This window comes from Syzygium oleosum, unplaced genomic scaffold, assembly GCF_021117445.2.
Source record: "Syzygium oleosum isolate NSW1041296 unplaced genomic scaffold, Sole_v2.1 Sole_v2.15, whole genome shotgun sequence".
NCBI lineage: Eukaryota > Viridiplantae > Streptophyta > Magnoliopsida > Myrtales > Myrtaceae > Syzygium > Syzygium oleosum.
This window is the reverse complement of record NW_026607499.1, coordinates 7689957-7717595: the sequence shown is the minus strand read 5'-3', so window position 1 is coordinate 7717595 and position 27639 is coordinate 7689957. Positions and strand designations below refer to the sequence as shown.

Sequence of the window (27639 nt, the reverse complement as noted above, 5' to 3'; positions counted from 1 at the left end):
CCGGGGCTGACTGGACCGCCACATCAGCAATTGGAAAACCACCAAAAGGTTTAGGACTAGAATTGGCCAAATTGAAAAGTTCATTAACGAACTGACTGTTATATAATAAGTTTAGAACTTCTTGGATATTTTTTTTCCGAAATCAGTATTTATTCTCTCCTCCAAGTCGAGGTTTAGCTAGATTTCTTAATTGGTACCCCGTCTCAACTTAGAACTCTGCGTTTGCCCCAACAGGCTGGGGCCAGGATCTTGGTAACAGCTCATGGCAGTGCCACTGAGGGAGTGGAAATGGTGATGAGTGAATGATGGACTTAGTCCCTTCCTGCTATGATACGGCTGCAACTACAAAGTGCCCTTCCTTTATCAACCAGGCAAAGCGTGCTTCACTCGTTCACGGCAGCTACTCATTTCTCTGCAGACTGTCCATGCTCAGAGCATCAATCTGGGTACTTGTGGTTGTGGACAGGTGCTCCTCCACCAGAGGTTATGGGCGTGCCTTTCTTGCTCTGGTGCTCTATATGTCAGTTCCCATAACGTTGCTGACCTATCGATTTCTTTGTCAACCCAACCAAAAATAATAAAAGTAAATAGATAAAAGGAAAAAAGAAGGAGAGGGAACTCGTGGTAGTTTCCTGAAATTCGTAATCATTCTCTGTGAAGGAACAGAACAGAATAACTTCTGGTCAATCCTTGAACTTCATGTTATGGCGTTTGTAAATTGAAGTGTGCATGTTTAGTGAAAAATCAACAGTTTGGAGAACACTTCTCTACGGCTGACCGCTCGCATCGATTGCAAAAACGAATTGACAAAAAAAATCCATCGTCCATTGATGATGAAAATATTTTCCGTCAGCTCAGCTTACTACACGACACAAATAAACATTTTTTCCTAAAAGAAGAATTAGTTTTTAAATTGTCGATTTTTCGAAAGACGTACGTTTTCCCCTCCGTCCATTCCAATGGGTCCCGAGCATATAACCGTGGCCACTCGAAGCCTTTGAAAACAAATAAAGAACATGAAATGCACGAGCAAAGCGACGAAGTGTTGGGTCTCTTCATGGAGGTCAAAAGGGGAGCACTCGAAACTCTATTTTCACTCACTCGAGAAAGTGCACAGTCCACTCACCACAATGCATGTTTAAGAAAATGCAGCACTTTCACATGTTCTTTAACTTAATCAGATGCAGCATTTTCACATGTTCATTTAACTTAATCTCAGCAGTGGTCGGTTTCTGCATATGATACAGCAAAAAGTAGTGACCGGTTCATGCGCTTTGCTATTCTCATGTTGGTAGAACGTGTGGCTGTGCTGCTGTTTTTCCCTGTGTTTATGCACCAGTCGCTGGACTTTCACCATCTAAATTCACCGCGCAATCGAGACGATACCCGTGAAAAACAGCAGTTGAAAGAGACTACTCTCTTTCTTCTAGTCCGGTTGAGTCCAAAATGTAGCTATTTGAGTTCTAAGGAAAACGAGATGTGTTTGCGAAAAACGAAGAACGAGACGACCCTGCGTGAACCACGTGTTCGAGAAGCTGCAGCGAAAGTCTTTTAGTTTTGGTAATGAAGCGTCACGGAGCGTGACAATCCGTGAGATTCCTTACGGAGATATTGTCTAGAGGTCGCGCGCACGGGGTCCATCTTTTGTGCAGAAGGGTAGATTGTCTGGATACTTTCATTGAGGAAATCTCGAGAAAGATTGCGGTTGCTCTGTGAGGCATTCTATTTTGGTTTAGAACAGAGACCACCGATGAAGGCATGTGTTGCACTGGTCGGTGATAATTGGAAATTCAAGTGGTGATTCGTAGGTGTGAAAAAGAATACCTTCAAGTTCCCAAAGTAGGCACAGTCGGTTGGTTATTGAGAAATTTTCAGGTCAGAAATCAGAGGTGAAATGTTCAAATCCCACCAATTATAAGTGAGCCGTTTTAGGTCAAGGCCACTTATAAAGATCAAAAGGTCTGGACTGAACTGGTTTATGGGGCTTGTATGGCTCTTGATGGACCTCTAGGTAAAGCAGGTCTCCATGATCCTGCCCCGGCATGTAAACAAAAAGAGAATCCTTTAAGATTAAGAGCCGACCTAATGCGATGGGCTCACATATGGGGGAATGTTGAGTGCACGTGTTAGGAGTGGAACAACGAAAATTTTACGTTGGGTGTCTGGATTTATAAATGAGAAATTGATGCCAAAACTTAAAGTTTTTGAGCAAAGGTAAGCCCAGCTAGACTTGTCATGAGCTCAAATGTTGGACTCCTTTTTTGGATCTCCTTATGTTGCAATATCAGATTTCTATTGCGCTTTCCCTCGTAAAACAATCAAATAAAGGATTAAGGTTTTAAACCATAGAAATTGAGGTTCAAACCATTGACCCCTCTTTTGTCATTCATTACATTATAATTCAAAGCATATTAAATAATTCGTAACAAGAAGAGAAACTTGGAAGTGGGAATGCATGGGACGTAGAAAATTGACGAAAGCGCAAGAAATTTTGGATGACTTTGCGCACAAAACACATTTAATGTCGCATGGTACGCAAGGTGATACCCGGAAGTCGGACACAATCACACAGAAAGTAATTACGCATGATATGATCCTCACCGAAAATTCAGCATTCTTGCCCAAATGTGAATGTTGATTCGTCGCATCCCTATCAAATTAAGCACGTAACTGTTTATCTCAAAGTTTTTTACTTAACTAAAAGATGATACGGTGTATCTTAACATTCCTTTTCAAGTAAATACTCATATTATTGGATGCGATAGAGAGTTTCGAGCGTGCAAACTTGATAATTATAAGGTGAGAGAGCGATTTGGACCGTTAATGCATAAAGAAAGATTGATCTATGGACGAGACCATAGGAGAAGTTTGAATGCCGTGCTAGTTTCGAATTACCTAACCGTTTTATCCCGAAACTTCAGATGCACGGTTGCATGTCCTAATCGAACACCTCTTTGTAATAAAAGCCACTATCGCATGATTTTCTCCGGGAAGAACGACGCGACCACGGCAGCTCGGGGGGAAAAGTGCTTTTATGCTTCTGAACCTCCTACACAATAATTTTTCATATAATAAGAGTAAGATTAGGGATTGGATTGCGACATGCCATAGTGAATGGACACGTGAACCTCGCCTGCACCGTTCTTTACTAAGACCTAGCTTCTTTACATTTAGTGAGTTGGAATTTGGATCGAGTCCTAGAAATTGAATTTTCAACCTGGGTTGTTGGTACACCAATGATAATTTCAAGGGATCGAAGTCAAGAAGCTGTACTCCATCATTTTCTCCTCTAGTAGGGTTTGGTACTAATGCTGAGATGGAAGGAATATAATAATAAGTCTTTGGTAAAGTTTCACATTGTAGCGCTTTCCTCACCCTTGTCGGTGCCAAAATTTCCACTTTGGCAAGCTTTCTTAAGGAGCAAGGACCTCTTTATTTAAGGGAGAAAGTCGACACGTCAATTTACTCCATTTTGACTAGACGACGCATCCGACATGTTAACAGCTAAATTGGTTATGCAGATTTAAATCGCGATAATCACCCCCACCAAATTCGGGACAACGAGTTTCGTGTCGCCTCGCTTAACACGGCTATTCGAGTCGCGAGACTAACGAATTTCGACATTCCCTTTTTCTTTTTTTCGCCCCGACTTATTTTGGGTTTAGATCAGGCGATTAGGACGAGGCAAATCTGGTGCGAAGATGGCAGAGCCGAGTCAGCAAACGTGAAACAGGAGACCGCGTCGGGACAACCGCGGAGCTTAACATTTAATGGGGGGCGAAGATGATGAGGATGAAGATGGTGATGACGACCCACACGAGCTTTATAAGCCTACCTCCCAAAACCTAAACACTTCCATGTTATAAAATTTGCACCAACCAAACGTTCGTTCACACCCCCACGTTCACATTCCTGTCTTGTCGCTCTCTCTCTGTTTTTCTCTCTCTTCTGCCCTCCGCCAGACAGCCGTGTGACATTCGCAAGATTTCACGACAATTCCTCCTCCGCTCCTAGTACTGTGCAGCATCGATTCGCGATATTCCATTGAGTGAGCGCGAGAGAGAGAGAGAGAGAGAGAGCGCAGAAATTTGTAGAGAAATTGGCAAAAAATATACGGGGGGAAATCCCCTGGACCTACGGTAATCCTCGCGGGGCGTCTGTCTACCGCTTATCTCGAAACCCTCTTATCCGCAAAGCCTGACACTGTTTTGTCTCCATTGTCTTCTTCCCAATCTCTCTCCCTTCCTTCCCTCGCTGCAAGAACCGAATCTTTATCTCTTCGTTCCCTCCTCAACTCGTCGCGTCTCCTTTTCTTGTATTAGTTTATTACGTATACTTCGCCGGTGTACATCCCTTTCCGCCGCCCCCACCCCATAATAAAAGTGTCGTTTCCATTGCCGTTCTGGTGGGTGTTTAGGGTTTATCTTCCCCTCCCTTTTCTTGAAACCCTCGAGAATCGCTGCGCCTGACGCTTCGTAATTCCGATTGCTTCGAGGGTTTTTCTCTTTTCCCCGTTTTTTTTTTTTGTAATTTGAATTGGTTTTCTTCATCTGGGTGCTTTGGATATTCCTCGTCTCTATCGGCTGGACTGTTTTTGGAGCTTGCAATGGCATTAATTTCGATTCTTTCGGAGATCTTGCAAAGACCCACGATTGGGGGTGTCCTGGGCGAGCTCATGTTGTTCGTGGCTCCTGTCTGGATTGCTGTCGTTGTTGGGGTTTTGGTTGGGTGGGCGTGGAAGCCCAGATGGGCAAATCTGGGCAAGGATTTCTTGGATTGCCCCAAGGAGAATTCTTCGGAATCTCCCGTGTCGTCTTGCGTTGGTAGGACCTCGATTCCGAGCTTGAAGTTATCGAAATTGCAGCTGACGAGCTTCATTTCTTCGGTTGCCAATGATGGGGCTGAGAAGGAGGCTTCTGTTGTGCCACCAACCACAAGAACTGATTGCAGGTTTGTTCTGAATTAGCGTTTAGCTTGTGCAGTTGCCAGGTTTCTATGCTTATATTTGGTTGCATTTTAAGTCTGATGATAGTGTTTAGTCTGATGTGTTGGGGAAAGGAAGATGGTGTCTGTAAGTCAATAGTGATGTGGTTTTTATTCTGGCAGTTCAACACAGGGTGAGCGAGAATTGTCGGGTCTCGTCGGGGAAGATGATTTAGAGCATATATGCCGGCTTGTTGAAGTGACTGATGGAGGTCCTGCTTGGATTCATATGATGGACCGATCCACATCAACTATGAGTTGCCAAGCTTGGCATAGAGATCCTGAGGTAGGTTTGGTTTTCAATTTTCGTAGGCTTTTACGTGCTTAATTGTGGGCAGACAAAGTGGACGTGTTTCTCCGTTGGCATGTGGAGTTTATGTATGTTTGTCTATGCTGTTTTGTTCATGATTTAATTTGGGTTTGATGGGTTTATTAGACTGGGCCTCCGCAATACCGCAGCAGGACTGTTTTCGAGGACGCTACTCCTGAACTAGTCAGAGATTTCTTCTGGGATGATAGTTTTCGACCTAAGTGGGATGATATGCTAATTCATGCTACGACCTTGGAGGAGTGTCCCACTACCGGCGCGCTGATGGTGCAGTGGGTGCGCAAGGTTAGGATAATTCTTGTCTTCTACAATGCTTTTGTTGGGGGCCGATTTGTTGCGTTCTTCTAATGATGTCTTCTGTTCTGTGCTGTGGTGCAGTTTCCATTTTTCTGTAGTGACAGAGAGTACATCATAGGCCGTCGAATATGGGAATCAGGAAGAATGTATTATTGTGTTTCAAAGGTATAGCTATATCATCTACTTTGATTATATCTGTTAAAAAGTACTTAATGCTGCAGTGTCCTCATTCCATCCATCCATTTTTCTTTTTCATTTACATTGGCAAAATATTTAACTTTCAGCATGTTTCATTTATTATGTTCTTTGTGATGGTTTGTTCCTGTGCTGCGACTTTCTTTGTTTAGCTTCATGGTGGCTTTTTTTGGAGCCACTAGCTTCAAGTATATACTGTTTGGAAATTTTAATGCATGACCAGAAGTTAAAGATACCAATATGAAAGAGGACATAGTCTAGGATATTTCACGCAAAAGATGAGTTCGATCTCTTGCATCTAATTTCACTCCAAGCTAAAGTTGGGTAGAGTTGCAATTCTGGAGCAGAGTCGGAGATGGACCCTCTAGATGTAGCTCTTTGTTCATCCATGGTACTTTTGTCCAATTTATTCCTGCTGAATAAAAGTGCAAACCCTAAGGCTTGGGTCTTGCATCTTGGACATCTGACCTAAGCTTTACCTGTTATATATTGGCTGTAAGGTGGAACTGTGTTGCTTCATACATTTCATCCGCTTGCTAGGTTACATTCTATTATTTATGTGCTGGCAATTAATAACAATCTGATGAAGTCTATCTTTGGCACATAATGAATCTTTTAGTTTCAATTTGAGGAAGTCCTATCATCATACTCCGTATGACTATCAATAAGACATTTGCTTTAGACTCTAGATTCAGTTCAGTGAGAACTGACAAGTATGAGAGCAGGTATAGGTTTTTCTCGAAATAAGGGAAGAGATTTACGTATGTTAGCAACCTAAAGAAGGAGGTTTCTTCTAGATAAATCTAGATAACCGTCTTAGGAGTGCAAAAAATTGGTTGCATGAACCTGGGGCTGGTGTACATGGTTGAAATCAGCAGGACTTGCTAGTTGAGGCAAAAATAGGTTTTACTGGTGCAGATTTTGAATTGAATGACAGCTGCTCTATTTTTGTTGATCTGTGGTCAACTTAATTTTGACGACTTTTGGCTTCCTAATTAACTGGATCACCATTTTCTATTTTCTAATGTTTCAGGGAGTTCCCAACTCTGTTCCCAGGCGCAACAAACCAAGACGTGTCGATTTATACTATTCGAGTTGGTGCATTCGCGCAGGTAGTGTGTGTTTCTTTGGTGGGGTCTAATCATTTTTCTTCTTTGTTTAGTGCAACCTATAAAATTCCTATCGAAAGAATCGAGAAAGTAACACGATCCAGGAATGAGCAAATGCTGTTTTTGCTCTTACTGGAGGAAGCGAAGGGAATGGATAACCTAGGAGAGAAAAGAACAGAGTGAGCAATCACATTTAGTTAAAATAACTATAGAGCTTATGGGCCTTAATTGTGGTCTCCAACCTCAATAATGACCTAAACTTTTCCTTGTTGAATAATGCACAGTTGAATCAAAAAAAGGTGATGGGCAGCTTAGTGCTTGCGAAGTATTGCTCTTCCACCACGAAGACATGGGCATACCCTGGGAGATTGCAAAGTTTGGAGTCCGCCAAGGCATGTGGGGAACTGTGAAGAAAATCGAGCCTGGTTTGCGTGCATATCAAAAGCAAAGATCCTCTGGGTCTCAGCTGTCGCGCTGTGCCGTCATGGCTCAAATCAATACAAAAATCAGCGTGGACTACCTCCGATCCGTGGAAAGTACTGTCGGCAATTCATCCGAAATCGAACGCTGCGATTTGTCCGAGCAGCGTCCCGGGAAGAACATACCTAAACTCTTAGTCATCGGAGGGGCCATAGTCCTTGCATGTAGTCTCGATCGGGGACTCTTGACCAAGGCGGTTATCTTCGGAGTCGCCCGAAGATTCGCTAAAATGGGGAGGAAGTTATGATTCAAATGCTTCTTGAATTACACCCTGGTGTTGTTGAAAGTCTCGGCCGCGGAAGGCGAGAGATTTGTCGAGATGGCCCGCTGTATCTAAGAGACCCTATGAGAAGGACGAGGGGGCCAATGTATTTCATTCTTTAGATCTTTTTGATTTGGTTAGCCGTGAAAGCAAGCCTCTGATCGGGAAGCGATGATGATACTTGTATTAATTGACAAGGCTTAATACCGTTGGAGCACCATGTACTTGCAGGAATAACAAAGAATGCTGAGTGTCCATTTTTTTGAACTTTGTTACATTACATGAGAAAAACGATTGTGGAGAGAGTGAAATTAGACGGACTTTTGTTCTGATAAGAAGATCCTCTGAAGGAGATTGCCTCGTAAAGACCGAGCCATTTCAAATTCTCCATGTTCCGAGCAAGACCCGGCTCGGCGAGCTGCGTGTCTGGATACCGAATGCTGTTGGAAAAACTAAGAACAGGGTCTTTGAAGAATGAGGAATTGCAAGGGTAAGTTTATCGACCTTATTGATTCATCACACGAGCTTACTTGCCAGAAGTTCTAGTTCAGAGGATCGTCTGATGTTCACCCATTTTTTCCTTCATTTTGTGTTCATCTCCCAATATACCATACTAATCCCTATCATATATCATGTTTCAAGCATGCGTGACATGCTCTATAATTTCTACATGCCAATTGGGTCTTGTTCGAGTGTCCTCGGGAGAGTGGTTAATCATACCTAATATAGAAAGACCTTTGTTTACAAGGGTGCGGTATAAACTTTTGTCATTTATTGAAAACCTTTACAGTATTTGTGAGGCACGATATGTTATGTAGTAGATACGACAAAATGCACTTGGGTATGACGTTTTTAGGACGGGGGATCGGTCTCTCAAGAAACCATGGAAATCCCCCATATTTTCAACGCATCAATTTTCCAATAAGACTGAGGGAAACAAGGCTTTAGTAATAATGCCAGAATTTCTTTTCTTGAATTTGAACCAGTGTTCCAGGAGCATTCATACATTACAATATGATCTAGGGGTAATGTCACACACTTGACAACCCCCACTCCTTTGACATGGATGTGATCGACGCGCAGGACAAGGAAATAGTCCTTTGCCCCGCCCGTCAGTATAATCCTGTTTTTCGGCTGAGCGGACCTGGCTCGAGCCCAACCGGACTTGGTCGGGCTTATAAACTATGATGTCCTTGGCCAGTCCCTCCTCAATTTGTCTTGGAGACCTTGTCATCGTTCGATGTGCCGGCCCATCGCCTCGGTGCCGGTTCTCAACCGACGCCGATCGGGTCTTTGCGGTGCTCCCTCCTCAGTTGAAAATATCCTAACCTAAGCTTTTTCCAACAGTATGTGTCCCGCGATGCCATGTAGCAGCATAACCTTTTCGATGCTCTTTCGCAGGGAGCTTTTCCCAATAGGCTTTGGACTTCTTTGGTGTATCTTGGGCCTTACGGCCTTTACCTCCTTTAGCCCTTTCGGCTCCAGTTTATGTACGCAAACAATTTTGTATACTAGTCCGATCATGAATAATGTGGCACGACAAGACCATAGGACACAAGCAAAATAGTCGAACAAAATAATCAAAAAAATTGCAAAAACAAAAGAAAGATGGGAGTAATATTGGTCGATTCATGGGGAAATCATCCCTTGCGAGTTACCAAAGCAATGGTTACTTCTGCCCCAAACCCCAACACTTGGGAGAAGAACATGGAAGAAAAGAATCGGTTACGGTTACTGTTCCTAAAACAAAGAAAGATTGCTGCAAATCTTGAACCGCAAGAGTTCTACAGTTAGCCCCCTGCGTTACGCAATTCAAATCTCGAACGCCAAAAAGAAAAGAAAAAAAGCAAAAGAATCCCCTGTTCCTGGATGATGATGATGATGATGATGATGAGGAGGAGGGGATTCTCAGTGAGGGACGATGGTCTCGAAGCAGTGAATCCCGTCGAGCTCCAGAGCGAAACGCGGGAAGCTCTCCTTCTGCTTCTGCTTCTGCTTCTGCTCTGTAACGTTCTCGCCCTTGCTTCCCGTCCTCGGGATATCGGGCGCCCCTTCGCCGCGCCGGAGCGGCGAGGGATCGCCGCCGCCGACGGTGCTGGCCGCCGGGGGGAGATGGGCCTTCACCTTCATGCCGAAGAGCTCGGCGCAGAGGAAATCGAAGGAACTGAAGATGGAATTCATGGTGGCGCTTGCTTCTCGCGCTCGTTGATGATCTTCTTCTGCTGTTTCTTGAATCTCTGTGACGATCTACTGCTGTTTCTTGAATCGAGAGAGTGGGGAGAGGGAGGAAGAAGACGTGAGGGATGACTTTGTGAATAGTTTTGGAATGATTAGGGAAGAAGAAGTGTTATATTATGTATAGATATATGGGGAACGGATGATGGTATAAATTAGGAAATAATTGGGGGGGTTTCTTGTTTTTGGCTTGGTGGAGTGGGATCACAACCCGTTAGGGAGCGGGGGAAAAGCCTAAGACGCTACTTTAGTTCTTAAATTTTTATTTCCTAAATTGTATATGCTCTGAATCGTATATCTAAATCTCGTCAGTTGAAAATATCGAATCGAGTTTAATTCTAGGGAAAAACTTACACAAAACATCCACCAACTTTAGAGGTAGTACCCGCTTGTCCCTAAACTTCGACGGATACACAATACTCACGCGAGTTTTCATTTTGTTATGGCCATTAACTTTTCGTTATTTTTTCCTCTGGCATGGTGCGATGCACATGGTATAATATTGTATTTTCTCGACAGAGTTTTTTTTTTGAAGAAATACTCTTTTTAACCTTTAATTGCGGTAACAAGATCAGAGTTATTGAAAATGAGAAAAAAACTAAATTAACTGAAGTATTAAAGATATAAAAACTAAATATCGATAAGAATATCGACCAATTAAATTTTATTGAATTTTGATAGATATAGCCACTTTAATAGAACTAAAAAAGTGGTCGAATTTTTATTTAATCTACTATCCTAAGTAACTTGTGCGCCAACATTTCACGATTGCAGTGTCGCTTAGAAAAAACACTTCTATATATATATATATATATACCCAGGAACCTAATACTAATTCTCAAAATATATTAGACCTTGTTAAAATGTTTGAAACATAGAACTTTTGTGGATTGTATACCAAAACCATGTCGTGCACAATCCAAATTTACAATGCAAAAAATTTTGTTATCCAATAGTGTTTGCATGTTAAGAATACGTATTTCTTAAGCAACGTTACGTAATTTAAATAGTTCTTAAATAATATAATTTTAATAATTGCAGTTTGAATGTTGCAGGACCTTGATAACAACGAAACCCAACTGCGTCTCCAGAGGCGGCTGAGTATTAGAGCAATTGGTGTATAAATTCAACTTTCCTTGATTCGCAAGGAGTTTGACCCTCATGTTCGTGGTTATCGCAATGGCACAAGTCTTATGCTTATGCCAGACTTAATAAAGTTTGAATTAATGGCAGATTACTAGGTCATGAATAGTTAATTAAATTCGCATTCCATTATTTGCATCTCATATGTTTTCATTGTCGAGCCACTGGTTCGACTATTTCATAACTACGCTTTTATACGGACATGAGGACAGTCGGGGTTATCAGAGGGACGATCTTACCCGCCTCCACTATCGAGCCCCTGTACCGTCGAAAAACTTCTCTCTATCGACATTGATCAGACATAAAATGATGTACCGAAAGTCCTAAAACTTGTTACCAAAGTGCAATTAAGTCCTTAAACTTTCAGAAGTTCAATCAAGTCTTAAAACTTATCAAATTAGTCCAATCAAATCCTTCCGTTGATTGAAATTTTTGAAAATTTTAGGATTCGATTGCACTTGCGTAACAAATTTTAGGACTTCCAGTGCATTTATCTATCTCTACAGGATCATGCACCGAATGATTTTGGTAATAGAAAAATTCTTTACTGATAACGCAAATTTTAAGAGAGACCAAAATCGTTGAAAATTCATCGAGGTTGATTAGACGCAACTGAGCATGCGAATTTCTCTATCGGGTGGAGGTTAATTATATTGTTTTCTAAGATTGTCACGAACCAGAAGACGGAAAACTCGTAAAGTTATTCCTTGCGGGCGAAGGTGGTGGACGACAGTCGTATGCTTTTTCATGTGTTTATCACGAAGGAAATTGAACGCGTGGCGGGTCCCCGAAACGAAATCAAATACATACGCCAAGGGTTCCCGTGAGCTGGTGCCATCTTGGCTGGCTTTCGGACCGCACGTCATGATAAAATCGACAAGCAAAATCCTACGATCCATGTTGGGCATTTAGGTGGACCCAACACTTATTTTATTTAGTAGTTAGCAAGAAAACTCTGGGACTGTCTTTGAACTCGCGACTTCAAATTGCATGTTTTTTAGTTGTTGAGATACTGACCAACGCGGAAGCTAAATCCGGGATCTTGCAATTTATGTCAACACGAATATAGTCAGAGAAATAACGAGGAATGATAAAGGACACGTGATATTTGATGTATCGAAATCTACATGCACGGCGAGAGTCAGCACCATATAATTCACTATAATCGGAGAATCCAAATTCACAATAATCGCTCGCAATGCTTGAGTGTTTTCTACACTTAAATTAAATTCAAATTCTAAGTATTTACGAATAAACAACTCATTTGGATCGTAATCCTCACCGCACAAATTACCGTGCGTTCTCAGCTCTTACACACGGCTAAGCAAAGAGCTCCCCGTTGTTTGATTTCTTCCTTTTCGATCTTCGTGCCGCGGCTCAGCAGAAAGCTAACGTCCGGCTTCAACTCTCAAGAAACCCAGACCTTCCTTCACCGTGCGGCCATTCTTCAAGACACGGAAAAACAGAACCCATGGTGGCTACAGTGCTCTCTCTCCATCGCGTGGTCTTGTCAATGAACCCAAATAGGCGGCCATTTCCCAAGAGCTGAGTTGACAGAGGACTCTCTCCTCACCACTTGTGCGGCTGGACTTCCAAGGGAAGAAGGACAACCTAGCCTGGAGCCCTAGACACACCCTATCCATTTTCTTTTTGTTTTCTTTGCTCCAAAAAAACAACTTCATGGGCCTCACTTGCCTTTCGTTTTTACACGGCCACAAGACAGAGAAATGTGCCCCTTCCTTTTGTCCTTGAGTGATTTCTTTAGGGGGGAGCTTCTCTTTTGTCTTGTAGTGCCCATCTTTCCTCCGACCTTGGTGCGTCCAACTCTTGAATTTAATTGTGCTATCAAACTTGGATATTTTATCCAATCGGATCGAATTCCATAAACCGCTCAAACTCGAGACATAATTTAATATTTGTAGTGCTAAATTGATAGAGACAGTTTTACGAATGACCTAAATTTTGAGGTCGTCGCCTTGTGACGATATTTTCAGTTCTGTCAATTTAAGATAAATAAGTTCGTTATTCTTTATCGTATTTCCTCTACCGATTGAAAAAATGAATTGAAAAAGTAATCCTTTCAGATAACCTCATTGTCCGTTTGTACTAAACCAAGCGTCTAATAATGTTGCGTCGAGCAGCATTCATGGTAATTAGCAACATCTAGTGGCATTCATTGTCCCTAATTGAGTGATCCGGGATCCATTTAATGGAAATTAACTTTTTGTAAGTTGAAATAAAAAGTTATGAATCTTCCTATCGGCCTGTAATTAACTATGCATGTGTTCCCAATAATTCCCCTAGATGAAAGACGAGGAGAATGCCACAGAGAGCTGAGGTCACTCGACCTGGGCAACAAACACCAGTATTGTTGAAAATTAAACTTGATTCATGAATTTAGGTGCATTATTCTAAGGTTGGTATTATCCATGTACTTCTTCCTAGGTGCATTAATGTAGTTCATGTATGTATCATGCATTTAATTAGTCCATTAGATTTTCAAGATTCATGTACTACAAAGTTCTAGGAGTTTTATGAGGTCTTAATAAATGAATACAATGTACTAAGGGTCTTTATGTACCTATAAAAGGGCTTGCGATTGAATCATTTAAATATAGCCAAGCCACAAAAATATCAAAGAGTATTCTAAATATTCTCTTGTGTTTCTTTCTCTCAACTTCCCATTTTCAACAAAGTGGTATCAGAGCTACGGTTGAAGATGAATAGCTCTTTTCCTTATGCCGTTCCCAAGCTTTCGAAACAAAATTATGGGCAATGGTGCATTCGCATGAAGGCGTTGCTTGGCTCACAAGACGTGTGGGAAGTTGTTCAAAAAGGCTATGATGAACCGGAGGATGAAGCGGCTTTGAATCAAAATCAAAAGAACGCGTTGAACAAGCTTTCGTAAAGGTGATCAAGATGCCCTCTCTATTATTCACATGGGCTTGGATGAAGCCATGTTCGAGAAAGTTGCTTCCACATCAAAGGCCAAAGAAGCCTGGGATATTTTAGAAAATAATTTCAAAGGAATTGAAAAGGTGAAGAGGGTACGTCTTCAATCTCTACGTGGTGAGTTCGAATCTCTACATATGAAGGGGTCCGAATCCGTTTCTGATTTCTTCACTAGAGTATCCTCCGTAACCAATAAAATGAGGCAATATGACGAAAATATTGACGATGTTCGTGTTATTGAAAAGATTCTTAGATCGCTTGACTCAAAGCTTGATCTTGTTGGTGTTGCCATTGAGGAATCCAATGACTTGAAGACTATGACCCTTGATCAGCTCATGGGGTCATTGCAAGCATATGAAGAAGATTAAAGAAGAAGGGAGAGACGGCGACCCAAGTACTCCAAACTAAGGTCTCTTTGGGAGATCAAGTGAAAAAGCAAGAATGGTCTCATGAGAGAGGTCAAAATCGTGGCCGTGATTGTGGTCATGGTCGTGGTCGTGGTCGTGGTCGTGGAGGAAACTTTGGTCGTGGTCGTGGAAGGAGCGGAGACCAACATTCCATCAATGAAAGGTCAAGCTTTCAAACAGGAGGACGTGGAAATTATGGCTACAATAGAGGTGAAAGGAGAAGGTATGATAAAGCTAATATTCAATGTTATTCCTGCCACAAATTTGGGCACTATGCTAATGAATGTAGGAGTGCCACTACAAACAATGAAGTGAAGGTCAATTATATTGAACTTAAAGAAGGAGAAGACGAGACATTGTTGTTATTGGCAACGAATGAAGAAAGAGAGAAAGGAGAATGGTATCTTGATACCGTTGCCGCAAATCACATGAGTGGCAACATAGAGTCATTCTCAACTCTTAATGAGGCGGTGAATGGCAACATCATCTTTGGAGATAATACTAAAGCCCCAACAAAGGAAAATGTTAAATATGTCTTGAATTTTATGTTCTCGGTCCGGTTCAACACTCGACCCGACATATTTTTGTGCGACCCGAAAATTGAGATTTAGTTCGCGACGCGAGTTGGGCCGATAGGCCCAACTCGTAACAAGTGAACAATTTCGGAGCACTATTTATCTTGCGGCTAGGTTTTCTCATTGATGTAGAGAGAGAATTTTATTTTCGAGAGAGTTTTGTAAGCCGTGAGCTTTTGTCGTTGTTTCGACTTACGAAATGCTACTCTCTTTGATTATAGTGGAATTTTATCTTGCCTCGCCCGTGGACGTAGATCACGTTGTGATCGAACCACGTAAATCCTCGTGTTACGTGTTTGCTTTTCAGCGTTTGCTTCAACGAAAGGTGATGTCTTAATCCGTGCTAAAAATGGAAGTCATCTTTTGATATCTCAAGTTTATTATGTTCCTACTTTGAAGTCTAATATTCTAAGTTTGGGATAATTACTTGAGATGGGATATGATATTCACTTGAAAGATCGTTGCCTTCTTTTGAGAGATGATTCTCATAAGTTGATAGCAAAGGTGCCTATGGAGAAAAATAGAATGTTCTTGCTCAATGTTCAAGTTGATCATCCAAGGTGCTTGAAGAGTTGTGTTGAAAATACTTCTTGGCTTTGGCACTTGAGATTTGGCCATTTGAATTTTGGTAGCTTGAAGACTTTGGCGAATGAAGATATGGTGCATGAGTTGCCCAAAATCAATCATCCCAACCAACTGTGTGAAGGATGTCCTTTTGGCAAACAAGCTAGAAAAAGTTTTTCTAGGGAGGCCACTTCAAGAGCATCGAAGCCACTCCAACTTGTTCACGCCAATGTGTGCGGACCCATCAAACCATCCTCACATGATAAAGCCAATTATTTCTTACTCTTTATTGATGATTATTCTCGCAAAACTTGGGTCTATTTTTTGAAAGCCAAAAATGAAGTTTTTGGAGCATTCCAAAAATTCAAGACCCTTGTTGAGAAAGAAAGTGGCTATTATATTAAAGCATTAAGGACCGATCGAGATGGAGAATTCACTTCCGGGGAATTTGAAACTTTTTGTGACACCAATGGGATTCGTCATTTCTTGACTGTTCCAAGGTCTCCACAGCAAAATGGTGTCGTAGAGCGGAAGAACAGAACCATTCTCAACATGGTCCGAAGCATGCTTAGAAGCAAAAAGATGCCAAAGGAATTTTGGGCCGAGGCCATTGCATGTGCGGTATATTTGTCCAACCTATCTTCTTCAAGAAGTGTTCGTGGCATGACACCTCAAGAAACATGGAGTGGTAAGAAACCTAGTGTTTCTCACTTACGTGTTTTTGGAAGTATTGCTTATATTCATATTCCAGATGAGAAGAGATCTAAACTTGATGAAAAAAGTGAGAAGTTTGTCTTCATCGGCTATGATCCTAAATCAAAAGGCTACAAGTTCTACAATCCTTCCAATGGGAAGATCGTGATTAGTAGAGATGCAGAGTTTGATGAAAATGCCTCATGGGTTTGGAATGTTGCTGAAAATGATGAATATGTCATTTGTCCTTTACAAGAGGGAGAATCAAGCCAAAGAACACATCAAGATGTTATTACTCCACCTTCATCTCCTACTTCTCAAGGTTCCCATGATAGCTCCTCTGAAGAGCCGGTGTGCAAAAGGAATCTTATCAAGATATATGAAGAAACGGAAGTTATTGATACTTCAAGTTTATTTTGTTTCTTTGCTGACATTGAACCATTAAACTTTGAAGAAGCGGTGCAGGATGCAAAATGGAGAGATGCAATGGAGCAAGAGATTCAAGCAATTCAGAAGAATGGCACATGGGAAGTAGCAACCCTTCCTAAAGGACAAAAGGCAATTGGCATAAAATGGGCGTATAAAGTGAAGAAAAATGCCGATGGAAAAGTGGAAAGAAACAAAGCAAGACTTGTTGCGAAAGGCTACAATCAGAAGCATGGCATTGACTATGATGAGGTATTTGCTCCTGTAGCTCGTTTGGAAACTATTCGTTTGATTATTTCCTTGGCAGCTCAAAATAAATGGAAAATTTATCAAATGGATGTTAAGTCCGCTTTCTTGAATGGCTATCTTGAGGAAGAAGTGTATGTTTAGCAACCTTTGGGCTATGTTGTCAAAGGACATAAAGATAAGGTCTTGAAGTTGAAGAAGGCTTTGTATGGAATAAAGCAAGCACCAAGGGCTTGGTATAGTCGCATTGAAAAATATTTTCAAGATCATGGATTCATCAAGTGTCCACATGAGTATGCTCTATATGTCAAAGAAGATCAAGCTAGAGGTTTTATGCTCGTATGTTTGTATGTCGACGATTTAATCTTCACCGGAAACAATGTAAAAATGTTTGAAGAATTTAAGAAGGTGATGGCTCAAGAGTTCGAGATGACCGATATTGGGCTTATGTCGTACTATCTTGGAATTGAGGTGAAGCACGTTGATGGTGGTATTTACATTTCTCAAGAAGCTTATGCAAAGAAAATTCTTGAGAAATTCAAAATGGAGAAATGTAAGCCGGTGAGCACTCCCATCGAATGTGGAGCAAAGATGTCAAGGTTTGATGAAAGTAAGAAGGTGGATGCGTCTCTTTATAGAAGTCTTATTGGAAGTTTGAGGTATTTAATTTGCACAAGACCTGATATCCTCTATGGTGTTGATCTTGTTAGTCGATACATGGAAGCACCTACCGAGAATCACATGAAGATGGCCAAGAGGGTACTTCGATACATAAAAGGTACTCTTGATTACGGTTTAATTTATTCTCCCGCTAGAAACTTCAAGCTTCATGGATATTGTGATAGTGATTGGGGTGGTGATGTTGATGATCGAAAAAGCACCACTGGCTTCTTATTTTTCTTGGGTGATACTACATTTACTTGGAGTTCAAAAAAGCAGCCAATTGTGACTCTTTCAACTTGTGAAGCCGAGTATGTATTTGCTGCATCATGTGTATGTCATGCAATATGGCTAAGAAAGTTGTTGAAGATGCTTCGCATGCCAGAAGAGGTTGCTACCACAATTTATGTTGATAACAAGTCTGCTATTGCTTTGGGAAAGAATTCCATTTTTCACGATCGAACCAAGCACATAGACACAAAATTTCACTTCATAAGAGAGTGCATTGAGAAGAAAGAAGTGAAGCTTGCATATGTGAAGACCAATGATCAAATTGCCGACATCTTCACTAAGGCATTGAAGTTTGAAGATTTTGCAAGTTTGTGTGCTTCGATTGGAGTCACTAGATATAATCAAGTTTAAGGGGGAGTGTTGAAAATTAAACTTGATTCATGAATCGAGGTGCATTATTCTAAGGTTGGTATTATCCATGTACTTCTTCCTAGGTGCATTAATGTAGTTCATGTATGTATCATGCATTTAATTAGTCCATTAGACTTTCAAGATTCTTGTACTACAAAGTTCTAGGAGTTTTATGAGGTTTTAATAAATGCATACAATGTACTAAGGGTCTTTATGTACCTATAAAAGGGCTTGCGATTGAATCATTTAAATATAGCCAAGCCACAAAAATATCAAAGAATATTCTAAGTATTATCTTGTGTTCCTTTCTCTCAGCTTCCCATTTTCAACAGGTACATCATTCAACACAAGTTCGTCTTATAAATGGTGAAAGCATTGAACTTGTACCTGCAAACACCATCCGTTAATGGTGGTTGTGTGAACTCCGCGGAGCTTCCCAAAAAGTTCCTTCACAAAGTCGGGGCGTATCCTCATGTCATCAGTTCGAATATCATTGCCGTCATCAGTTCGAAAGACGAAATCCAACTGGGCTTCCACCAAAGAAGATACATCGTTGGGTCTGAACTTGGAAATAGACCACCGGTCCCCAGAAACCCGCAATGACAGCAAATGCGGTGCCCAGATTTTCTCCACGTTAAAGAAAATAATGCCGACGAGTACCAGCTCTTTCGAACTTGTTGCATCTATCATAATGTTCTTCAGCAACCTGCAGCACTCGCGCAGCTTAAGGGACTCTAAAAGAGGACTTGCCATGAAAATTCCCTTTGAGCACATCTTCACTCAGTTCCACATTTTCGACCGACAGGACCTTAAGACGAGGCCAGCTAATAGTCCCATCCAACGAGAAACGGCACGAACTGACTTCCAGGCTCACCAGCGAACTGAAGCAATACAAGGACGTCGGCAGTCCATACAAGAAGGGCGCGGAAAACGACAGGCGGATCTCCTCCACGTGGCCCTCCTTCACGAAGCTGAGACGGGAGTCGAGCTCGGAGCGGACGACCTCATTTTACCTTAAGTTCGTGACGCGGAACGTCTTCACCGTGGACGAGGTGAACCGGATCCGGATGCTGTCGACAAAAGGACGCGAAGCCGAAGATATTGCGAAACCGCTTCCCAATCTTTCCATCGAAGGCGAGGTGAGTGGCGGTGGTAATGTCGTCTGGCAAGGCGCTGATTCGATCCCCCAGGTCCTATACTGGGGTTGATGTATTTATCAATTTTCGCTAGTTGAATGAAATGAGTTTTTCCGCTCTTTTTCTTGGGTGATATCACGGTACTATATTGCATTATCTTGATCTGTTTTTCCTGACGCTCCTTAATTGCTGAAGGTGTGGGGCAAGATGAGATCCAGAATTTACGGTCCTAGAGCTGGATTGGATTACGAGGATGATCATATTCGATTCAGCTTGTTGTGTCAGGTGGGTCAGAATGCATATGAGGGCTTTGATTTGCTTTAATGAAATCTTTAGTCACTCCTTCTGTAGTGAGAAAGTTGGCATGTGGAAACATATACAGAGCTTTGTTCTTTTTTTTTTTTAGGTAAGGAGCAGAGCTTTGTTCTTTACCTTCCCAGATTTCTCACTTCTCAACCTGCCCGATTCGTTCAAAAGTTCATCGGATTCTATTGACGGGTGAGTTACTCTGGGAGAAACTAAAAGTGCTTCTTGTTGAACCAAAATGGCTGGGCTTTTTATGTTATCTAACTCATTGTGCAATATCTCTCAGGCATGAAAAGCCAGTGAAAGGAAGGAAAATCAGCGTATATTGGAGTCCGCTGATCTTGGCTGGGAGCCCATATCATGCGCAGGAACTGATGTCTGAAATTGCAAAAGGTGTGGAATTGGACAGCATCACGAAAACCTGCATAACTGGTGTTCTCAATGGAACGGATGTCCATGAATGAAATCCAGCAACAGAAATACATTGATGTCAAGTGCAATGCCAAAACCGTAAGTAACCACTGCATTTCGTTATCTCGACAGCATTCAAAGCATTATCGGACCAAGGTTGAACTTTTCAGGTCATCAACCTCTGTAGAACGAAGCTCTTCATGCAGCTGTTGGATTGCTAGTTGACAATTCAAAAGAACCGTGTAATTAGCACTTTACTGGAAATATCAAACGACTATCCAAAAGACCGCTTGCCATGCTATCAGCAAGAAAGTCTTCTCAGTTCTCAGGTTCACATCACACGTTGCAGCAAAGTAGCTGATAATCCACTGTTCATCAATTACTGCCAAAAACGAAGATGATGCATTCTTTTAAACTAATTATAGTAGAACGCTAATTAGACTTTGCGCATGCGTTGTGCGTGTACTATGTATATTTTTGTGAAAAAAAACCTTACAATAACACGTATCCTTAACTATTATTTTGTATATAAATAATAAGAGAATGATGATAAGAAGTGAAGATAATATACGAAGATGATGAAAAGGATTCTATGTAACCTTTAAGGGTGCAGGTGGGTTAAATTAAAAGAAAGTGTTTCACAGAAGCGGGATTTAACTTTTTCATCATTTGTTGTGTGGGTAGGATAAATTTTATTTAACAGTACAATTGGAAGGGACCTATCGGCGTGATCAACATCCCAGTGATTCGTAAAAAACTTTTATTCCATATGGAGTTAACCAAAATGGAACTTTCCCCATCTTCGCAAAAGAATCGCGTACAGATTCGAGCACTCCCCTAGACAATCTAGTTCATCCCAATCTCCTCCTCAGCACCTTGTTTTCCTCTTCAGCAAAATGGCCAGCCAACTTCCGAAAGTAGTTATCGTTGCCGAGACATTTGCCTCCCGTCTCTTCGGCCGAGTGAGAGAAGTTGTCATCAACCGGGGCCGAGCTCGAAACCCATCTTCATCCACAGGAAATACCATTGTTTTGAGACTCTTATCAGATAAGATTTCCAAATGCATATGATGTTCACGAGCATAAGTCAAGCTGCGAGGGATAGTGAGTTGCATATCAACAGAACTTTTTCTCTTTTTATATCATTCTTGATATGCATATGTTCTTTTTTTGGTTGTTTGCAGCGCTAAAACAAAGTCGCGATACAGAGGGACACTCAAGCCGCACCAAAGGCAAAAGAGGATGCCGAGAAAAAGGAAGTGGATGAAATCAGCCGCTTGGCCAAGAGGAAGAAGAGGAACAAGAGGAACGAGGAGATGCCTATCAACAGTACTTTTTGACACCTAAGTTTTTTGCTCGAAGGATGCAACTTGGTTTTTTCGTTGGTTTTCCCAAGCCCTACAGATCTCTACACCTAATTTTATGTCAAAGATCTCTACAGCTAGTCAATTTCTGAGGGTTGACAAGATCAGGAACTTTGAAACATCGAAGCATTGTTCGCAGTTATAAAGTAAATTCTGGAGCTAAAGAAACATCATATGGCTTTGGCAAGCTCACAGAATTTTCGAGTCATTGGCGATCCTTTAAATCCGATGAACCTCGGATCTTCTTGTTGATAAGTACACGAACATCATTGAAAAGATGAAACCGAGAGGATGGCAATCCCTTATCCAAATAACCCATCCACTGGTTGCAAGATCATGCTTATCAGTTCGGTTTACTTGCGGGTTACAATTCAGAATTTCATCAGATGGGTAATGACAAACTAATTGCTTGCTCGAACAAGGGCTTGAAACTCCATCTCTCTCTCTTGGACAGATAATTTCGTGTCCTTTGTTCACTACCTCACTTGACTTGAGCTACGACAGCTTGCCTTGTGCTCTGGATTTCAAGATTTAATTTTCATCTGTTATTTGATAGATATAAGATTTTATTATTTGAGATTTTTTCTTTGTTTAACCTAATTTTAGGATTAGATGTTCATCTAGAATAGAGTAATTAAAATTATATTTAGGAAAATCTTATTCTGACATCAGTAGGATTTTAGGATTTAGAAATGACCTCAATCCCACGGGCACCCGGAAAGAGACCCTGCTAAAAGCTACCAAGAGCTCATTCATTAACCACCTGTACTCCTAATCCCTAGAGTACATATCCATTAAATTCTACATTGACGTTTTCCATTAACTTCTTTCACATTGAGCCCTAGGTGCAAATGCTGCTAGGTTGTTTCCTACATCACGTCTTTCACATCATCCCTGTAAAAGGAAGCCATAGAGTCCCTTTTTCCCATGTTCCTATCCAGAGGTAAAATGACCAATGGTTTTTTTTTTTGGCTAAAAAAAATGAACAATGGTTGTGTTGGCCAAAATGATGTGCTCATGCATCATCCCACATGTCCTAGATAGGATATATCGGAATAAAATAGCAATATAATAGCAGTACATTGGCATCTAGGAATTATTGCAGACACTACACTGCACAATCTCACCCCCACCACCCTGCCCAAAAACGCCAAAAAGAAGTGCCAAACAATTACAGATCATCGCCAGCCAAACAAAAAAAAGCTACCATTCATTTCACATTTACACATATCCCACCCACTCGATGTCCCTACTCTCTCTCTGCGTCTCTGTCTCTCTGCAATTTCTCTGATAATATGGACCCAAGTGCAGTACCAATAATAGCAAGTGATGGTCTCGAAAGCAATCAATCTCTCTCTCTCTCTCTCTCTGCAACTTGTGCTTGGGTAGGACTCGACGGGGAAGATATGATGGAGATGCACTTTTGCCCATGAATTCTGGGGAGCTGATTTACAAGCAAAAGAGAAACCAAAAGTCTTTCACCTTCTTTTTTAGATAACCCACTTCGTTGATTCTTGATCACAATCAGATGGTTTCAAACCTCAAAAGACGAGCTTTATCAGGAACAGAGCCAAAGTGAGACATGCCGCACCTACTGATTTGAGTTCATTCTGTACACACACACAATGCACAAAGTTTTGTCAGCCTAACTATGAAAAAAATCCTTCTTTTGCCGGAGTCAAATCGAATTACCGAGAAAAGAATTTCAACCCATTGCATTAAATCTCGTGTTGTGGCCGAATCGCCCAAAAGAAAGGAACATGACAATCGACTATAAAGCTCCAAGAACCAATGCATTGGATCGAATTGCAAAATGGGAAAACATTTGCGCAAGTTCAACTTTTCAGACATTTTAAGGAACCTTCACATTAGGGAAACCTAACCCCAACAACTAGACTAGTCACAGGTGAAATATCAATTCATCACTAATGTCCTTCTGTCACAGAACTTGAAAAAGAAAAGGAAAACAAGCATGTTCAACTGTTCATGCTTTCACAGAACTAAGACCAGAAGTGAAGGGGAAACACAAATGGAGCATAACAAGTTAAACTGAAGACAATTGGATGTAGATTCAAGATCGTAAATCTACAAAGTTAAGACAAAAGAGATCTAAATCTTCCAGGTTGGGTCGGTCAGTACTTTTAAAGTGCTTGGATAAATAAAGAATTAAAGAATCGGGAGTTAATGTGACAGAGGCGCCACGTCCAAAGGGCGGAGAATCTTCCTTTACTTGGACGATGAACCCTTCAATAATTTACTCGGATCATTTACGCACAGCAATCTCTAATCTAATATAAAAGCATAAAGTTTGCACCCAAGTGAAAAAGATTAAAAAGAAAAGCAGAAAGCTACATAAGAGCAATATCTACTGAGAGAGCCGTTGCACATTGGAAATGAACTTAGCCTAAGGCATGTGATGTCACAGAGATTAAGCAGCAGCTACTCAGCTCCAAAGACAGCCACATGCCCTCCAATTTAGAAGCATCACACGTCGGTCGGATCTCGATTAACGGATTTAAGAGATAAGGAAGGCGCTTAATCTATAATAGTCTCGCTCGTCACGAACATGCACGTTAAGTAATGCTCTGACAGCACCTAATAATAATTATCGGCTTTCGCGGCGGTTGACAAACATGAGATCTCAACCTTGATCTCAGGCTACTGCAGCCTGACATTGAGGAATTTTAGCAGCATGCCTTCCCAAGAACATGAGGGCGGTGTTTGGTAAAACCCTAGATAAGAGATTAATAAGATAAGGGTTACTTTATTTCGTGCTTTGTTCGTGCACTCTTTGATTGGTAAAGTCCTGATAAACCTTAGGATAACTTCATCGGGCTCCAAATAGTGAGATAAAAAAAAAAAAGTGTGATATCTTAGTGGTGAAATGAAATGCAATTAAAGCCCCATCTGATTTTTTCATAGTGTTTAAAACTAAAATTATATCTAATTTTTTTAAAAGTTTTGACAGAAAGTCAAAAGTTACATATCTGACTTTCGAGCCAAAATGAGAAATACTGTACGTTTGAATTGTCAAAAAAGTGAAAAGGTTCATATGATTTTAAATGACCTTAATTGTCCATATGAACGTTTTTTTTTATTTTTACATAAGAGGTCTTAGTTATAAATACTAGTCTATATTTAAATGATTAAAACTTGCGAAATTGAAATCTGACAAACAAAATCAACAATTCTATAGTTGGGGAATGAAAACCGAAAAGAATGCAATCTTCCCCAATAACTTAATGTAATTTATTTTTCGAAAAGTGTTGCGCTTATTTATATTCCCTATGTTCAATTATGAATCACATTTCAAAAGTCCATTAGTCCGTTACTTATAGCATAATGCTAGGTTTACTTGTTTACAAATAAATTTACAAGACATAGTGACAAACTCCTCCTAAATTTTTTAAAATAATTTACTTTTTCTAAAACTATATCCTATATTAACCACACAAATAATTACTTAACACCACATTTATCGGGAAAAGAGAAAACGAACATCCGGAAAATTGAACAGAATATAATAAGAAAAATATCGAGAAGCAAATCATTGCCAAAACTCACCGCGCCGGAGGAAACGGAGAGGTAACCAATCGGTGCCGGTGGCGACCCGTCGGAAGCGCTCCCGCCCCCACTGGACCCTCCAGAGCTCGTCGCATTGCTCACCCCGCCGCCGCCGCCGCCGCCGCCGAGCATGTACGACGGCGTCCCGTCCGGCTTGAACAGCCCGTAGTTCCTCTCCGACATGGGGCCGGGCTTCATGTTCTCATTGAACAGCGCGAACACATATATGTTGAGGTCACAATTCGGCCTCATCGGCGTCCCCTTCTTCTGCTTCACGATCCTCATCAGATTCCCATTGTACTTCTTCGCGTTCTCCGGCGTCGCCCCAAGCTCATCGTCGTCGCCCCTCGATGGCCACCCCGTCTCCGACACGTGCACCGTCATGTTGGCGTACCCGACGGCGGCGAGCGCCGAGTGGACCGCGTCGAGCTGCGCGAACAGCATGTTCTCGTAGCGGAGCCCCGTGGAGGGATCGGTGATCCCCTGCGACGACTGGAAGAGGACGAAGTCGAGCGGGACCTGCTTCGGGTTCGCCTTGTACGCGAAGTACGGGTAGGCATTGATCAGGAACGACGACCCGGTCCGGCAGTGGAAGTCCAGGACCTGGCTCACGCGGCTCACGAGATCTCGCCGGAATTTTCCCGTCGACGGCGGGTAGGAGGTGTCGAGGATGGCCAGCGAGTGGGCCGTGGTCACGGTGACCTGCTTGTCGAGGCCGAGGCTCGCGAGCGCGTCGTGGACGTTCCGCATTGCCGGCATGAGGAGGTCCCTGAGGCACAGCAACAACAAGACCGTCGATTAAAATACAATGTAGCGAATTGACATAAACTTGCTGTCAGAAATGGAGGTGGGAGCGTGAATCGACGGTACTAATGTGAATGATACCTGAGGGAGGTGTCGTTGGAGGTGAGGACCTCGTTGCCGACAGCGATGGTGGTGATGTTGGTGTCGGGGAGGAAGGAGTGGACGTTGGTCTTGACCCAGGAGAGAGCGTTCTTGGGGTCCCTCATCTGGGCCAAGAACTCGTTGCCCAGGCCGACCGTGAACTCGACGCCGGTCCGGGCGAAGGCGCAGAGGACGCGCTGGTCCGCGTCGTAGAGCTTGACCCGGGTCGCCCCGATCGACTTCACCAGCGCCACCGCGTGGTCCGGCGCCGGCAGGTTGTTGGCGATCTGGCCGTAGTTGACGCCGATCGGAGCCGCCATCGCCGACGGGGACGCGAGGCCTGCAAAGTGGGGGGCAAGCAAACCAGTCAAGCTGCAGAGCACATTTCAGAAAGAAGAAGAAGAAGAAGAAGATCGAGTCGAGAGGTACTGACCGGAAACGAGGAGGAGGAGGAGATGGAGAGCGAGGTTCGACGGAGGTAATGCGGAGGAGGTCATGGCGGAGAGAGGCGGAGAGATGGAGGTTGGAGGTGGAGTGAGGGAGCAAGAGAGAGTGTGAATGGTGAAGGAGGAAGGAGACAATCTTGGCACTGGAGGAGACTCTGGGTGGGACTGATACTGTGAGCGGTAGTGAGAGAGTAAAAGAATAGGAGTGGAGAGGAAGGGAGGTGTAACGTACTAATCTTTGAAGAGACGTTGGAGTTCGGGCTGAACCGAACAGGGAAAACCTAGGACGATCGAGATTTCTAGATGTCCCGGTCCGAGCGGTCGATGCCGATCTACTATCTTCGTTCACCAGTAGTACATTGATCGATTCGAGTGCATAATTTCTCGATGCTAAGGTACATGGTTAGTCCGCGGGATCGTTTGTAATAGTGAGGATGGGCCGAGAGGAAATGTTCTACTTAGTTGGATTAAATGATGGTACAATCAATGGACATCAAGGATCTCTCCTAAAGTTTGAGTAGTTTGAACTCTCCTAAAGAACTTTGTAAAACATTGTGCTTAAGATGGAACCATCTTAAAATCACGAAATATAAGATAAACATAAAATGACTAGTATACATCTATGCTATGTTGATGCGTGGTCAACCTAAGTGGCCATGGATAATGAGTACTAGACAAGCACGAATCAAGACGTTCGCCAAGAATTGGTGACACTCTCGCCCAATTAATTTATCGGCGTCCTTGGCGACTTACCCTGTTATTCGCGGCGAGAGAGCAATCCAAGGTCCTCCTCTAGCTCCTTGCCGGTGTTTCTCGCTCCTTAACCCTTACACTGAACCGGATACTCCTTTTGCTCTGGCACCTGCAAGTGGGTCTTGGACAATCCGCTTGGCTAGGATCTCGTCCATGGCATCGCCTACTGGGAAGTCAATATTCATGTCCGGTCGAGTCGGTACATTCCGCATCTGGTCCTCCGTGTCTTCATGGCAAGGCTTCAAGCAACTCGCACATGGAACACTAGATGATTTTCCAAACAAGTAGGCAATTGAAGCTGATAAGCAACTTTTCCCACTTTGGCCAATACTGGCATTGGCCCTTCATACTTGCAGATAAATCGCCTATCGTTTTTCTCAAGGTAACGCTACGGAAGGATCCTCGGCATGACGAGAATGCCTTCTGGTTGGCACTCATGTAGTGCCTCGAATATACTTCCAGCATCGCATTGAAGCGTTCAGTTTGGCTATCTCTCTGGGGATGAAGGCTTGAAGACATGCATAGTCGCGACCCCACGATTCCAATCAACAATGACCAGAAATTGCCTGATAACAGTC

The 27639-nt window shown here is 42.3% G+C and overlaps 3 protein-coding genes across 4 annotated transcripts; 1 reads left to right on the top strand and 2 right to left on the bottom strand.

Moving 5' to 3' along the window:
- Positions 1-4022: 4022 nt before the first annotated feature.
- On the top strand, positions 4023-7921 carry LOC115675439 (uncharacterized). Its single transcript, XM_030598092.2, has 6 exons — positions 4023-4950; positions 5107-5269; positions 5420-5596; positions 5690-5773; positions 6837-6915; positions 7197-7921. The coding sequence occupies exons 1-6, from the start codon at positions 4607-4609 to the stop codon at positions 7637-7639; spliced, it is 1290 nt and encodes a 429-aa protein (XP_030453952.2). The 5' UTR covers positions 4023-4606; the 3' UTR covers positions 7640-7921.
- Positions 7922-9263: 1342 nt separating this feature from the next.
- LOC130140008 (uncharacterized) lies at positions 9264-10105 on the bottom strand. Its single transcript, XM_056318176.1, has one exon. It carries the CDS (start codon positions 9833-9835, stop codon positions 9563-9565), a length of 273 nt encoding a protein of 90 aa, XP_056174151.1. The 5' UTR covers positions 9836-10105; the 3' UTR covers positions 9264-9562.
- A 12356-nt stretch (positions 10106-22461) lies between these two features.
- Positions 22462-26359, bottom strand: LOC115675552 (glucan endo-1,3-beta-glucosidase 11-like). Of its 2 annotated transcripts, none has more exons than XM_030598276.2 (4): positions 26296-26359; positions 25863-26202; positions 24978-25746; positions 22462-23023 (listed from the first exon to the last, which is right to left on the bottom strand). In XM_030598276.2, the coding sequence occupies exons 1-4, from the start codon at positions 26357-26359 to the stop codon at positions 22955-22957; spliced, it is 1242 nt and encodes a 413-aa protein (XP_030454136.1). In that variant the 3' UTR covers positions 22462-22954. The 2 variants fall into 2 exon arrangements, with proteins under 2 accessions (XP_030454136.1, XP_056174496.1); XM_056318521.1 differs by lacking the exon at positions 26296-26359 and having other exon boundaries at positions 22462-22857; positions 22954-23023; positions 25863-26210.
- Positions 26360-27639: the final 1280 nt, after the last annotated feature.

Bases quoted from the DNA above. Each gene is read 5' to 3' on its own strand.
- LOC115675439 (XM_030598092.2), top strand. From the start codon at position 4,607: ATGGCATTAATTTCGATTCTTTCGGAGATCTTGCAAAGACCCACGATT. The intron at 4,951-5,106 runs GTTTGTTCTGAA...TTATTCTGGCAG, and splicing joins ACCACAAGAACTGATTGCAG to TTCAACACAGGGTGAGCGAG. The intron at 5,774-6,836 runs GTATAGCTATAT...CTAATGTTTCAG, and splicing joins TGTATTATTGTGTTTCAAAG to GGAGTTCCCAACTCTGTTCC.
- LOC130140008 (XM_056318176.1), bottom strand. From the start codon at position 9,835: ATGAATTCCATCTTCAGTTCCTTCGATTTCCTCTGCGCCGAGCTCTTC.
- LOC115675552 (XM_030598276.2), bottom strand. From the start codon at position 26,359: ATGACCTCCTCCGCATTACCTCCGTCGAACCTCGCTCTCCATCTCCTC. The intron at 26,203-26,295 runs GTCAGTACCTCT...CCCACTTTGCAG, and splicing joins CCTCCTCCTCCTCGTTTCCG to GCCTCGCGTCCCCGTCGGCG. The intron at 25,747-25,862 runs GTATCATTCACA...GCTGTGCCTCAG, and splicing joins TCCAACGACACCTCCCTCAG to GGACCTCCTCATGCCGGCAA.